At 35.3% G+C, this 16715-nt stretch overlaps 1 protein-coding gene across 1 annotated transcript in view; it reads left to right on the top strand.

Moving 5' to 3' along the window:
- PCDH15 (protocadherin related 15) overlaps positions 1-16715 on the top strand; it is a 1286954-nt gene that overhangs the window by 1213330 nt on the left and 56909 nt on the right. Inside the window, exon 29 of the mRNA XM_043476181.1 lies at positions 10436-10651. Within this exon, the coding sequence (XP_043332116.1) occupies positions 10436-10651 (216 nt within the window). The remainder of the gene's footprint in view (positions 1-10435; positions 10652-16715) is intronic.

The following is a 16715-nucleotide window of genomic DNA, read 5'->3' as shown; positions in this document are numbered from 1 at the left end:
AGCAGACATAAGACATTTTAAGCAATAAGAAGCTATGTGTGCAAAGGACTGGAATCATGAAAGAACATAAATTGTTCAGAAGGAAAAAAAAACAGTAGGTAATGTGCTTGATTTTGGAGAAATATAAGCAGAGTAAATATAGAGCAAGAAAATGGAATGTTAAACTGGGATTAGACTGGGAATATTTCATGGACTTGTCTTAAATTTCATCTTCTAGGAGGTGGGAGCCATCATTCATTTTTAAGCTATTGTTGAATTTAAAAATGAAACAGGAGAGCCTGAAATTGGGCAATGTCAGCTTGATGGATAGTCGCTGAAGTGAGAAATATTTCAGAGTAGAACTCATTGGGCTTGCTGATGGACTGGGAGTAGAAAAGGAAGGGATGGGATAAGACAGGTGAAGACCCTACTGAGATTTTTAGCTCAGTCAATCCACATGAGCTAATGCGCTTAACCATGCAAAGAGAAGACAGAGGAGGAACAACTATGGTAGCCAGAGGAAGGACTAGACGGTGAGAGCTGAGAAGATACTAAATTTGGTTTGAATTGATTGAATGTAATGGAACTAAGAAAGAACCAGAAAGCTTGAGGTAATGAGTATGTCGTTAAATTTTCTTTGAGTGCTGAAGGATTTAGGATTTGCAACTATAGAATTCTTACAAAAATACAAATTTCTTAAAATTTTAATATGTGAGTTTTCAGTAAAAATCCACAGCATTTTTTTTTAAATCCAAAGTCAACTTTAAAGCTAGTTTCCTCTCTTAAATAGAGGGCTCAAATTGTGCATGTATTTTCTTTTGATACTATGTCTATTGAGTAGACTGCAATTTCTTTCTTTTCCACATGAGTGAGAAGTTAGAAAAAATGATTTCAGAGTTCATTTCAAAGCATCATTGAAGAATATATGATCACATTATATTAGCAATGATGAGGAAAAGAACAAATTATTTTTGAGATAATATTTATTTTCCAAAATATTTTACAAGGGAATGGAACTAAAACTGAAAAAAATGCTTCAATTATTATGTAAATGCAAGACATTATTATTTTGTACTTTCATGCTTCCTGTAATACAGAATGTTTCAGTGTATAACTAAAAAATATAAAAGGAATAGTTTGCTAATCTTCAATTTCTTTATTTAATTTTTCAAATAGATATTATTGTGTGTTATTTGGTACCACTCTTTAACTTTTGTGAAAATTTTGGCAGTTTCTAGCTATAATAAAATAATAATAAACCCCTGAAAATTCTGTAATACTGTGTTGCATGATATGACAAAAAATCATATTTAGGCAGTTGTTTCTACATTGAGTTGTGATTTACTCATTAGACTGTCTCTGTATTACATTATACTTAAAGGATCAATGCCCTTATTGAAATTAAGAATTATTTTTTTAGACTGTGGTCCTTTTTTTGACATTCTTATAAAAAAATAAAATACTAAGCTTTCTTATTTAAAATCTTAAAAAAATTGTTTATCTCTTTTTTGCTGTTGCTTTTACAGAAGTCTTAAATAGCCTTCTAAATACATTAACCTATCTGACATTTTCCTTATTTATATTTAGCATATGTTGGGCATATAGATTTTAAGGGCTTTAAAGTGAAGGTTTCTTTATAGTTCCTAAAAATACAAAAGCCAAGTTCAACTAGTCTAAGTCAAAGCTCTGTTCTTTTTGTCCCTTGCAAACACAGCTTGACATGCTGACATTCTTGGTGGCAATGTGAGATTTCAGCATTTTTACCCCAACAATGTAAAATATTTACACTCTAATTTCAGGGAGAGTAAGCCTTCAGTGTTAAATGTTAAAACGGGGTCTAATTGAGAAGCAAAAGTTAAAGTTAGCATCATTGGACTTTAATGGGCTTTCAAAGTTCTCTGGACATCACTAATTATTCTACTAATATTTCTGCATCCATAGTATTCATTTAGTCAACAGAGGGGAACAGTTATTTAGGCTGTGAGAAAATTAATGTGCTCACCTACTCCCCTGTATGATAGAAGCAATTATTTGGTGATTTTCTCTTAATGTTGGCCACCTGTGTGCATTAAACTTTCCAGATGAGGTCTTAGAAATGCCTAAGTGGTTTTCTGTGTCCCAGTTTTCATTTAAAGATATAATTACAGCAAGTATAATTATAATATTAATTTCTGACTTTCATTTTTAAAAACAATTCTAGGCATAACTTTCCTGATTTTGCTCATAAAAAGAAACTCACAAAAGTTAGTGAATCAAATCTTCCAGTGTACCTCTTCCAGATAATAATGGCTGTGTCAGTAACCCAGTATAATTTTTTTATTATAAAGGAGCTGATGGAATAAATAAAGTGGCATTGATTCTTTAGTAAATTTGATTCATTTAGAATTTTCACAATAGATCAGATTTAATTTTTCAATGTTAGTTTAGCCAAATTTGTTAGATGTCCCCTTATTACAATCTAAAAAAATGATGGAATAGATTTATAATTTTTATTTTTTTCCCTTTCATAGACTATTTCTATGAATGTTTTTCAGTTTTTATGGAAACAATGCAGATTGTATTCCTAATGATTTATTTATTTAAAAACATACCTCTTGGCTATTTTACTCTATCTATACTTTAGTTCACTAACAATATCTTAGACAAAGTGTTTCCTTCCAATCTGGTTCTTAGTTCTCTAGAATTCATGAAACCTAATTTTTGCTCTTCATTCAGTACACTAACACTCTTGTGCCCTATGCATAAGCTTCTAACAACTTCATCTATCATTTTTTAATTTGTTATTTTTTTTTACTTCTAGAAGATACATTTTACTTATGTTCAACTATTCTCATTTTATTTATATTTGAAAAATCTCTATTATTTAATGAAACATATTGAACATTTACATTATACTGTTTTCCTAATTCAGATATCTAAAGCCTTTGTGGGTATGACTTTGATTTTCTATCTCATTGGACTCTCTTTTCATGATACTTGGTTTCCAGTTCATTTTGAGAATTATCTGACTCTAACTTTTCCTCTTTCTTGGAATTTATTTGTTAGAATTACTTGAAGCATAGATTGTAGGTAACTTTTTTGAAAAAGTGGTTGCTTCTGTGAGAAAGCTAGGCTATCATTAAAAATCAGATTATCAGTTGTGGTTCATCTATTTATTCAGGTACAGTTCAGGACCACTGAATTTAAAAATTGATAACATTATGATTTATCCTTGAGTTGAGGAAATCAGTTGTGTGTGAATAAAGGCTGAAAATTCTGATGAAGGCTTGTGTTGGTTATAGATTGAGTCTCAATAAAGTTTGGGTTTCTTTGCTTTCTGTTTTTTATCCATTTCATTCAACATCAAGGTTTAAACCAGGCAGTTTTCTTTTGTGGCAGGGACAGTGGTGGCTGGAAAGGAGAGATGAATTTCTTATTCACCTTTAAAATGAGAATTTAGCATTCTTCAGAGTGGAGTCTTATTAGACTCACATCTATGAGTGGGCCTTGGATCTTGCCTCCTATTCTCTGAGACACTCAAGACCTCATAAATAAAACTTTAAGTTCACTTGGATCAACAGAAACCCTGTAAGTGAACTTACTATCAGTACTAAACTGTCTAGATTCTTGTTTTCATTTGGTTTTCGACCTTCATACTTATTTTCTTCCTATCTCCTTGATATGTTTAGGAAAAATTATTAAGATCTTTTCAGTTCAGTCAGTCAGTTCAGTCACACAGTAGTGTCCAACTCTTTGCAACCCCATGGACTGCAGCATGCCAGGCCTCCCTGTCCGTCGCCAACTCCCAGAGTTTATGCAAACTCATGTCCATTGAGTCAGTGATGCCATCCAGACATCTCATCCTCTGTTGTCCCTTTCTCTTCCTGCCTTCAATCTTTCCCAACATTAGGGTCTTTTCCAATGAGTGAGTTCTTCACATCAGGTGGCCAAAGTATTGGAGTTTCAGCTTCAGCATCAGTTCTTCTAATGAATATTCAGGACTGATTTCCTTTGGGGTTGACTGGTTTGATCTCCTTGCAGTCCAAGTGATTTTCAAGAGTCTTCTCCAATACCACAGTTCAAAGGCATCAATATTTTGGTGCTCAACCTTCTTTATAGTCCAACTCTCACACCCATGTATGACAACTGGAAAAACCATAGCTCTGACTAGATGGTCCTTTGTTGGCAAAGTAATGTCTCTGCTTTTTAATATGCTGCTAAGTTGTTCATAACTTTTCTTCAAAGGAGCAAGTGTCTTTTAATTTCATGGCTGCAATCACCACCTGCAGTGATTTTGGAGCCCCAGAAATAAAGTCTGTCACTATTTCCACTGTTTCCCTATTTATTTGTCATGAAGTGATGGGACCAGATGCCATGCTCTTAGTTTTCTGAGTGTTGAGTTTTAAGCCAACTTTTTCACTCTCCTCTTTCACTTTCAAGAGGCTCTTTAGTTCTTCACTTTCTGCCATAAGGGTGGTGTCACCTGCGTATCTGAGGTTATTGATAATTCTCCCAGCAATCTTGATTCTAGCTTGTGCTTCATCCAGCCCAGCGTTTCTCATGATGTACTCTGCATATAAGTTAAATAAGTAGGGTGACAATATATAGCCTTGACATACTCTTTTCCCTATTATCTAGATTTCAGTGTTGTTTTCACTGGAATTTTAGCTCTGATACTTAATCTGACATATTGAATGCAGTGATTATAATATAGGTTTTAGCGTGATATCTACCCAATTTTGCTATCAACTATCTTTATGATGTGAGGGCTTCCTTGGTGGCTCAGACAGTAAAGAGTCTGCCCTCAATGTGAGATACCTGGATTCTATCCCTGGGTCAGGAAGATCCCCTGGAGAAGGAAATGGCAACTCACTCCAGTATTCTTGCCTGGAAAATCCCACGGATGAAGGAGCCTGGTGGGCTACGGTCCATGGGATCACAGAGTCAGACACTACTGAACAACTAACACACATCTTTATGATTGTTAGTCAATCACTGATCTCTCTGAGCCTCCATCTCTGCACCTATAAATTAATAGCAATAAAACTTGCTCCATAGAAAGGATGACATAAGATTATGTATGAAAAGTATTTACACAGCCCCTGGACAATCATAATTGGTCAATAAATGTTAGTTCACCAAAGCAGCAATAACATAACATTATAGAAGTAATGTAAATAGACCTTGTGTTTTAAAGACCACTTTACTGGTTGCTAATCTAAGTCTGACCCAGCCTCAGTCACTGGCTTTAACTGAGCCCTCTGTAGTTCAAATCCATGTTGTGCAAGGGTCAACTGTATATAAGTTTTGGTCTAAAACCATGTGTTTGTTGAAAATTACAATGACAAGGTTAAACTTGAAAATCGTTTAAATTGGTCATAAGTAGAGTACCTATGGAATTTTTTTTTTTTTTGAGTTTTACAAAAAGTTTTATTTTTAAGGAGAAGTCTCTAATCAATACAATCTTGATATACTGCAGTTTGATACATGTGTCTCAAATGAGAAACTAATTAGAAATGCAAATTCAAGGAGAAACTTTTTAAATCAACTCTAAATCCCCAAAATGCAAACCTACAATCTTCAGATTTTGAATATATTCAATATATTTTTTTAAAGTATCAATGCACTTAAAATTCCCTTAACTGCCTATCTTTCTGTAATGGTTTTACTGCAATTTCTAAGAATGAAATTAGCATTATAACAGTAATTACAATACCAATTACTTAACATGAGAAAAACCAGCCCTGAAAAAGTAGCTTCGGAAGCCACTGGTATGCACTACAGGAGCGCTAATTCACACAGAGGACTTATTAAGTATTTCTACAGCACATTTATATCTGCCAAGTGCTTCATAATCACTTTTATTAGCTGTTTCTAGTCCAAAGCAATCCATGAAAAACTTTACAGAAGAGGAACCTAGGCTCAGAGAGGAACCAAAGAAAACCAATTTTACTGTGGCGGAAATAACACCATTCTCTTACAATATACGCCTGATCCTTCTAACCATCTTTCATCTGCAGACTGAATTTTGCAAAAATCAGTTATTGATAAATGTTGAAAAACAGCAAGGAAAAATTGAATGCTCTGGAACAAACCGTTAGACTTGGGACTAACTACTATCTTTCATTATACAGACATACTATAAGGAAGTAAAATTCTGTCAAATGCCAAGCTTAAAGTGAAGTTATTTTTCACACTTGCTAAAAAAAAAACAAAACAAAAAAAGCAATTCAAACAAATCAAAGCAGTTCATCTAACAATTTTAAAGTCAGGTTCTGTAATAAGGAGTCAGGGTCTATTACCAAAACAAAGTAGAACCCAACGAAAAGCAGTGTGTGTGAGGAGGAAGTTCTGGAAGGAGTCAGAATCTGCTGCTTAACCCACTCGGTCAACGTATCTCTTCGAAGATAAAGGTTATAACCAGAACTTGTGGTTTAATCAGTGCATATCTCAGCACCAGCAATGGATCCCATCCAATGTTTTGGAAGAGAAAAACTTGAGCCAGCGCTAGATGTGGAGGAAAGTTCCTTCCTCGGTCCATTTAAACATTCCCCATTTCTTTTATCTCTGTCACATCTTGTCCATGAGCTTCCAGCACTTCTCCACCATCTTCTTGTCCACGGTCCCCGGCGGGTGGGGCTGAGGTGGTGGTGGTGGTGGTGGTGGTGCGGCTGGAAGGCGTCCTTCATGAGCCCGATCAGGCCGCCAGAGCCCCCGGAGCCGCCGCCGCCCCCGGCCCCAGAGCTCTTTTTCACGTTGCCGGCCATGGCCCGGGAGAGGGTCAGGGGCCCAGCCGCGTCCGCCGGCTCCGCTGCGAGTGAGGGCTGAATTTTTATCATTCATATTTTAACTTGCTAGTTTCAACTAAATGTGAGAGAGAGGGGAGAGATTTGAAAGAATGCTAATGATCCTGGCAACTATCCTCATACCTGTATTCTGAAATGAGACATTTTCAGATTCCAAAAGGATCAAATCTATTAAAAGAATCAGAAAATTTAAGTGGAGCCATTACAGATAGCATATATATGACAGTAGTTTTATATAGTTGAAAAAAGCTAAAAAACACCAAAGAAGCAGACTCACAGATATAGAGAACAATCTAGTGGTTACCACTGGAGATGGGGAAGGAAAGAAGGGCAATGTAGGAGTAGAAGGGGAAAAATGGGTCATTATGGAATTATATCTTTTTTTTTTTTTTTTGCCTTTTCATACCGTTCATGAGGTTCTCAAGGCAAAAATATTGAAGTGATTTGCCATTTCCCTCTCCAGTGGACCATGTTTTGTCAGAACTCTCCACCATGACCTGTCCATCTTGGGTGACCCTATATGGCATGGCTCATAGTTTCATTGAGTTAGATAAGGCTGTGGTCCATGTGATCAGTTTGATTAGACAGCATATTAAAAAGCAGAGACATTACTTTTCCTACAAAGTCCATCTAGTCAGAGCTATGGTTTTTCTAGTAGTCATGTATGGATGTGAGAGCTGGACTATAAAGAAAGCTGAGCACTGAAGAATTGATGCTTTTGAACTGTGGTGTTGGAGAAGACTCTTGAGAATCTCTTGGACTGCAAGGAGATCAAATCAGTCAACCCTAAAGGAAATCAGTCCTGAATATTCATTGGAAGAACCGATGCTGAAGCTGAAACTCCAATACTTTGGCCACCTGATGTGAAGAACTGACTCATTGGAAAAGACCCTGACGCTGAGGAAGGCTGAAGGCAGAAGGAGAAGGGGATGACAGAGGATGAGATGGCTGGATGACATCACTGACTCAACAGACATGAGTTTGAACGAGCTCCAGGAGTTGACGGACAGGGAAGCCTGGTGTGTTGCAGTCCATGGGGTCACAAAGAGTCAGACATGACTGAGCTGAACTGAAATGAATTGAACTGATGGGATTATAGAAAATAATCTGTGTGAAACTTTTGTAGAATTTAAGAAATCTTTCATTCAATTAAAAAAAAATAGTCCAGTAAACATGATTTTTTTTTTTAAATTCTGTGTCTCACTTTCAGTAATTTGTTCCTAATGTATGAGGGAAAGTTATGCTTAAAAGATACTTCTGAGTTACCCAAACTTTTGCATTAAGTGATTATTTGTTTCAGGAAAGTTATGTTTAAAAACACCTTAATCTGTTAAGGCAAAATATGCCACTATAATAATTTAGTAAATTAGGAATACAGCAAACCAAAATTACATGTTTATTGAAATTGGAAGTAATCAGTAAGAACAGTGCAAAGAAGCTTAAAATACAGAACAATCAAAACAATGAATATGATTTTGCTGTAACTGCCTTTTCTTTTCTTTTTTACTGTGTTACAGAGTTTGTTTTAAAATATTAAGATTTGGAATCTTAAAATAAAAACCTGAGTAGAAGTTAGACAAAAAATAGACCATAAATTATGATCCCATTAATATAACAATTAAAAATAAGCATAACTGATGAATGGTGTTGATAATCAGAGTAGTGGTTTCTCTGGGGAACAAAGTATGACTGGAAGGATATGATGAACATTCTGGGATGCTGGTGATGTTTTATTTTTTTGATGTAGGTGCTGGCTCACTGGATGTGTGTATTCTGCAATTTTTTATTGAACTGCATATTTATGATTTGTACATGTTCTGTGCCAGTTTCTTATACCTCAATAAAGTTTCATTAATGATAAAAAGTTTATTTCAAAGAAAATACTCATGTTAGTCATAAGTGATAGAATAATATTCAGCCATATTTTTGAATGATTCAGTACATCTTAAATTTGCTCCTAGTATATGAAAGAAATACCTTTAATTACTTAATCTAAACTCATTTTAATTTCAATTGGGAGTGTGCTTTTTATTTCTTACTCTATACTTTGTTAAATGAATAAAAGCTTGGGTTTAAAGCTTAAAAATAAACACTTTGATAACTATTTTTTCTTTCTTTTTTTTTCTTTGTGTAGTGATAATGTGACCTATGTTGGAATCTAATTCCTATTCCTCTAATACAGAAATGAAGCTCTGCCATTATGTAAAACATACAGGACATTTAAAAAGATGAACTGGTAGTTCGAGCTTGTCGTATTCTAAAACTGAAAATTTTAACTTTTGAATTTTGAGAAATATTTTATCCCGAAGGAAAATATCTGGATTTTTTTACTTCAAGTTACCTTGTCTAGCAGAGTTATCCTGAAATGTTTTAAATAGTTAAGCACATATATAGAATTTAAAGTTAGAGATTCAAATTTTTGAGTTTTGTGCTGAATCTCAACATGCATTTTCCATTGTTTACTATTATTGTAATTATTTGTAGCCAGACTTTGCCACTTACTTTGTAGCCTTTGGCTTTTCAAATTTAATACAAAATTCACATTTCACTTCCTTAGTCACATTAGCCTCATTTCAAGTGTTCAGTGGCTTGTGACTACTGCATTGGACAGAGGACATTTAGAGCACTTCCATCATTGCCAAAAGTTCTGTTGGACAACACTAATATAAGTACTAGAATAATATATTCTTTGGGGAGTTTTATTTTTGTTAAAAAATATTTTTATAGAATTCTTAGCATTGTAATGATGAATCATAAATGCTTGATATCTGATATTTAATAATAATATTTTAAAATAAGAATAATCAGATAATAGTAATTATAATTAAAATCTAAATGTTACATATCTAGTATCACAAATAAAGTTATATAGCCTTGTATAAATTCACTAAAACTATCATATCCACCATTCGTCTATCAGATGTTTCGCTGTGACAAATTGGCAGTCTGAAAAATTTCCCTGAAGTAGAAACAAAAGAGCCAGCTAATATTTCTATACTCCCAGCTTTATTTTTCAAAAAAAAAAAAGTATTCTAAACAACTATTCCTTTTTAATTTCTAAGTGTGAAGAAATCTCGACATGTAGATCATAAGTACCTACAGCCAGGGACATTTTCTCATCAGCTGCATTAGTATTCTAACACTCTCTTATGATACGGCATTTACTAATCAGGATCTCTTTATATAACTCTAAACTTATAAAAGCTCTAAATACTGTCCTGGTGTCATCTGAAATACTTTAGTGCATTACTTTAATTTTTTTTTTTTTCCTTTTAGGAAATAGATCAAAAACACAATTACATGCTATGCCTACTGCACAAGACAATGGTTAGGTAAACAGTCCCATCCTTAAACCAATTTGGATCTCAGCCCAGTGCTGACCCCATTAAACATGCCAATCAAAACACTCGGTTCATCAGTGGGACTGAATTAGTGTCTCTGTCCCTTGTATTCACAGTTCAGTAGTCATTATCCTTCTCATAACAGTTGTTCAACCCTGTGTATACAAAGTCTATACATCTATATAATGGTACCTAGAAAAATATAACTTTAGGAGGACTTTATTGTGGTATTGTTACCCAAGAAACAGCTGTCTTGCAACCAGAAATAAGCTCTTTCATAAAGGTTATTTCTTTCCAGCTTATTTATAACCTGTACTTTTTCCCTCCTAGGCAACTGATAAAGATACTGGTAATTATAGTGCCATGGCATACAGACTCATAATACCACCAATTAAAGAAGGAAAGGAAGGATTCGTGGTGGAGACATACACAGGGCTTATCAAAACGGCTATGCTCTTCCATAACATGAGGCGGTCTTACTTTAAGTTTCAAGTCATCGCAACTGACGACTATGGGAAGGGACTAAGTGGCAAAGCAGATGTTCTGGTGAGTAGATAAAACTTCAGATAAAGGGGGTATGTGCAGTACTAGCCAGGGGTTAATGTTTTAACACCTAGAACTTTTAAATATTGGAAGTAGGTTTTCTAAAACATCCATGTGATTAACTTTCATCTAGGTTGTTACTATGTATAGTTTAGAATATTAAAAAATTAGAGCTTTGTGGTGGTTTATTTTTTGACATTTCAGAAATTAATCATATTGTTTTTGAGTATGACTGTGACAGCATTGTCTTAAGCACTGGTTTTCTGTTTGGTCTGCAGATCTCATTTTTTAATAAAAATTTGCTGGAGCTGCCGACAATTTTTAAATGCTTCACAGAGTTGTGCTGTAGAAATGAAAATGTATGAAACTTTCATTACTATTTAAATTACTTTTAGGACTTTTGTAATTAGGGAAACAAAAAATGTATTAGAGCAAATTTATGTTCCAGCAGAAGTGATTTTCTTTTACCAAACTCCTCATTGATGACATTGGCGACCCTTGACTAAGCTATCAATATATTTGGCTTCAGTCAACAATCACTTTTCTATTCTGTTTCTTAGGCTGTACACAAGCTCAGTGGTAGGTTATTACCAAGGACAGTCTGATATTGACATTTATTCAAAATCATCAACACCAAAGCATCTATCCTATGAAATTGCTACTTTAGAAGTATAGATTATTTAGACTTTTTTTTTCTGATAAAACTAATAAAAGTTATAAATATCATTGTTACTGGAAATATTTGTCACATAAAGACTGAATCCAGTATAATTTTTCTTTTGCTATTTATACTTTATTAAATCTTCAATTTCCACTGTCCTCATTTAGTTATCAGGACAAGATTAAACATCAAATAGATGCAATAGCTCAGTTGGTAAAGAATCCACCTGCAATGCAGGAGACCCTGGTTCCACTCCTGGGTTGGGAAGAACCACTGGAGAAGGGAAAGCCTACCCACTCCAGTATTCTTGGGCTTCCCTTGTGGCTCAGCTGGTAAAGAATCCACCTGCAATGTGGGAGACCTCGGTTGGGAAGATCCGCTGGAGAAGGGAAAGGCTATCCACTGCAGTATTCTGGTCTGGTGAAATCCATGAACTACCATCCATGGGGTCACCAAGAGTTAGACACAACTGAGTGACTTTCACTCATTCAGATGCAACATAAATATTTTTCTTCTTAGATAATGGTGAAGACCAATCACCATGATTATGATGGATATGAAGGCCAGAACATTCTCATTTATAACAAAGGCCAATGTAAGCGAAAAAGCTTTTGATATGCAAAATTTTGAGGTTGGCATAGATTTTTTTAAATCAAAGTAAGATCTGTAAGCTTTATATAATGTCATATTGCCATTTCTCTTCCTGTTAAGGCTGAATAATAAGGCTACTACACTAAGTATAATTAAAATATTTTAAGAACATAAATAGAATATAACTATATAGGTATCTATATAATATGTACATAAGCAATGTTAAGTTTGTGGGTTTCTTATTTGGACTCTATAACCTATAGTGTGTAAATTTAAGATATACCTCTAAAATTATCCAAAATGTATTTAGAAAGATTCAATTCAAAATAATCATAATGTAATATATTTGTAAATCACAATATTTATACAAGGAAATCATCCTAGCAAAATATGTTTCTCTTCAGTCGCTAAGTCATGTCTGACTCTTTACGACCACATGGACTGCAGCATACCAGTCTTCCCTGTCCTTCACCATCTCCCAGAGTTTGCTCAAATTCATGCCCATTGAGTGAATGATGCCATCTAACTATCTGATCCTCTGTCTCTACCTTCTCCTCCTACCCTTAGTCTTTCCCAGCATCAGAGTCTTTTCCAATGAGTCGGCTCTTCACATCAGGTCATAATGCATTTATGATAAAATCTGAAATCCTTTCAGAAAAGAGAAGGAAGACATGGAGAGAAATGACTTATGCAAAGAAAACAAGTGCCAGAACCAAGAAGGAAGGGAAATCGTGACAGTTCTCAACAACTGACAGATATTTACTCAGCTTGGCAGAGTGAGGGAGGGAAAGTGAATGAGATAGGACTGGAGATGGAAGTGTATAAGGTGTAGACCATATTGAAAATATTGGAACTTTTCCCCTAAAATTAATGGGAAAACACTGATAAAAATTTAGTAGGAGTGAATGAGACACAGTTTTTAACTTTGATAAAACTTTCTTGCTTAGTGCAAATCTGATTCTCCCCTGAGGACACTACTTCTGCTGCTGCCTCCTCAAGCAGAAGCTTTTGTTTGTATTTTTTTCTGTTTTTGTCAGTCTTCATACTACCTGCCTGCAGAGTAGGATCCTCAGTGTGCAACATCACTGCTTCTAGGCCCTCCTTCCTTCCTAAGAATCAGCCTTGATTTTCATCATCTGATGGTCACTAACTGCCTCACTTCATTGCTGGGACTCCCAAGCTTTAGTCAATCCCCAATATATCTCAATGAGTTTGGCTCCCAAGTTACTATTACTCCCAAGTTACTTTCTCCAACAATCCTCCTACATTTTGACAATTTCATTATACACAGAGAGGATTCTTCCAATATCCTGAACTCACAATTCCTTGAATGCCTTTCCTCCAATGGCTTTACTTTTCATCCTATTGCAACCACTTAAAACCTGAGTTATTTTTTGCCATTGCCACTTATGACACTCCTTCTATAGCCTGCATTTCAAACCACCCACTCTTTGACCATCATTTCCTTCTCCAGGGAATCTTCCCAACTCAGGGATCAAATCTGTAATGCATTGTAGGCAGATTCTTTACTGCTGAGCCATCAGGGAAGCCCTCTCTTAAACACCTTTTAAATCAAAATTTCTCTCCCAATTCTCATCCAAAACTGCTTATGCCAACATCATCAATGACTTTCACTTATTAAAAGCACTGGTAATCTGAATCTTCATCTTATTTGAACCATTAACTTCCTTTGGTTGATCATTACCTTTACTAGGATTCCAGGCACCGTTCTCTCTTCTTTGTCTCTTCCCTCACTGTTCAGTCCTTCTCAGTCTTTTTTGCTGTCATTTTCTTCTTCTGACCTTTGAGTCAATGTTTCTTAGGACTCAGACATTAATTTTATTTTCCATCTTCACTCTATGACTCAATAAACTCATTCAGTCCCACAACATTAAAGGATCATCTATATATATTAAAACATTTAAAAAAAAAGTTTCAAATTTATATCTTCACCCTGAAGCTCATTCTTGAATTGCAAATTCATGTATCAAAATGTACATGCAGAATTATACTTGAATGTCTACTAAAGACCTATCTGATGTTTGCTAAACTAATCTCCTCTTCCTCATCACATCTCTTCCACCTATAGTCTTCACAATTTTTGCTTGATGACCAAATGAATTTTGAATTCCTTGTGTGTGTGTGTATGTGAGTGTGCTTGGTCATGTCCAACTCTTTGTGACCCCACAGACCTGTATCCCACCAGGCTCCTCTGTCCACGTATTTTCCTTAGTCTCTTAATTCCTTTCTCTACTTAACCACACATTTAATTCCTGAGTAAGTATTGTTGTGAATATGTATATATATTGCTATAACATACATATACTTCATATGTGTGCTATCTTCATACTTTTCAATACTTTACTGTTACAGTTTGGTTGATCAAGCATCATGACTCACTTGCATCATTGCACAAACTCACTAACTTGCTCATATGCTCTTTTTTGCCCTGCTAAAGTCTGGCTTTAATATAGCAAGTAAAGTGATATCTTAAAATGGAACTCAGGTCCTGTTATCTATCTACTCAGAACTTTCTAATATTAGCCTGATTCATTCAGATAAATTCTTGGGTTATAGAAGACTACGAGGCCCTTGGTAATCTGACCTCCAATGATCCATTTTCTACTCTTCTCCCTGTAACTCCTTCAAACCTAATAATATTGGCCAGTTTGCTATTCCTCCAATAGTCAAAAATGTTCTCAATTTAGAGAATTTTACAATGGGCTTCCCTTGTGGCTCAGCTGGTAAAGAATCCACCTGCAATGCGGGAGACCTGGGTTTGATCCCTGGGTTGGGAAGATCACCTGGAGAAGGAAAAAGCTACCAACTCCAGTATTCTGATCTAGAGAACTCTATGGACTGTCTAGTCCATGGGGTCGCAAAGAGTCAGACACAACTGAGCAACTTTCACTTTCACTACCTACCATGTTCTTTCCTCACATTGTCCAGGACTAGCTCCCTTATCTCTTCTAAATATTTGTAACAATGTATCTCACAATGAAGCACAGGCTCATCCTCCTAGTTAATACTGCAACTGTACTGCATCACTGAATACTTCATTGTTGCTTTTTTTTTCTTTTTTATAATAGGCTTATCATATTCATGCTTTTTCCTCAGAAAAGCTCTATAAGGACATTTTAAGAAATTTATTTAATTTAATCCCTAATGTATCTCAAGCACCTAGAATAATTCCTGTCATAGATTGAGTTCTAAATTCTTATGTGTTCAGTGAATGAATGGCTCGTCTCCTGCAGTGTAAGCTAGCAGTTCTCACAGTGTGGTCTGTGAAAACCTGTATGCATGGTAAGTCACTTCAGTCATGTCTGACTCTTCGTGGCCCTATGGACTGTAGTCTGCCAGGCTCCTCTGTCCGTGGGATTATCCAGGCAAGGATACTGGAGTGGGTTGCCATTTGCTTCTCCACCATGAAAACCTGAGGGTCCCCCAAATCACTTCAGGGCCCATGAGATCAAAGCTCCTTTCATGAAGATACTAGGACACGATTTGCCTTTTTACCACATTGCATTTGCCCTGCTGCTCCCACTGTATCCTTCATAACCATACATAAACAGGAAAAAAAAAAAAAAACAGCCAGTTTCAACTAAGAATGCCCTTATTTAGGTGATAAAACTTGTTACTTTTAACAAATATCTTGACTAAAAACTTTTTCAATATTTTCTGTAATAAAATAAGAAGTAGGTATAAAGCACTTCTGATGTGTTTGAAAGTTTCATGGCTGTCTCAGAGAAAAGCTCTATGCAAGTTGAATTATCTGCTTTTTTCAAGGAATAGCTTCTTATTTGAAAAAAAAAATAACTTAGAGATAAAATATGGTTATTCAGACTTGAATTTTTGATGGGCATTTACACAAAAATGAATGAGGTAAGACTGTCTATTCAAGGAAAACAACTGACAGTATTTGTTGTTAACGATGACATTCAAGCCTTCAAGTACAAATTAGTATATTGGGAAGCATGTTTTCACCACTGTGAGTTTGACAGCTTGCCATTGCTGAGAAATTTTTCTGATGAGATCAGTGGTAATATTAAAGAATGTGATTTGTTTCTTGGTATTGTGTAATGTAATGTGTCAATATTTGAAAAACCGGCAATATTCAGTGAACCAATATTTTCCAAATGACCAATGCAAGATGTTTTAAAAAATTCATAGGCAAAAGGTTCATTCAAAGTGCAAGACAAATAAAGTTATTTTAGTGTAACTGAGCATGATTTTAGATTTTACATTGAAACTAAACTTGAAGAAACTACCACTTGAGTTTTACTTGAGTTTGCAGACAATATACACAATCATTTGAAAGCAAAAAAAGTACTTAAGATACCTCTTCTTTTTCAAGAAAAGTGAGATTGCACCAGAGACCAGTTAGGAAGAAACAGTGACTAGACCAAGCAAGAAACTGTGTGAACCTCTAGAATTTTGCTGTCCATTGTGTTAACTCTTTGCTATATGTGGCTTCTAAGCATTTGAAATGTGGTTAGGTTGCATTTAGACATACTGTGTAAAATACACACTGGATTTCAGACTTAGTATGACAATCATGTAAAAATTCTCCTTAATAAGTTTTTTAGCTTCCTGGTGGCTCAGATGGTAAAGAATCTACCTGCCATGCAGGAGACATGGGTTCGATCCCTGAGTCAGAAAGATCACATGGAAAAGGGAATGGCAACCAAATCCAGTATTCCATGACCAAATCCAGAATTCCATGGACAGTTCCTCTGTCCATGGGGTCACAAGAGTTGGTCAGGAATGACCCACTAACATTTTCACTTTTTCTAGACTGATTACATATTGGAATGA

The sequence above is a fragment of the Cervus canadensis genome, chromosome 8, assembly GCF_019320065.1.
Source record: "Cervus canadensis isolate Bull #8, Minnesota chromosome 8, ASM1932006v1, whole genome shotgun sequence".
NCBI classification, from domain to species: domain Eukaryota; kingdom Metazoa; phylum Chordata; class Mammalia; order Artiodactyla; family Cervidae; genus Cervus; species Cervus canadensis.
Note: the sequence above shows the minus strand (reverse complement) of the source record. Positions and strands in the feature narration are given on the sequence as shown.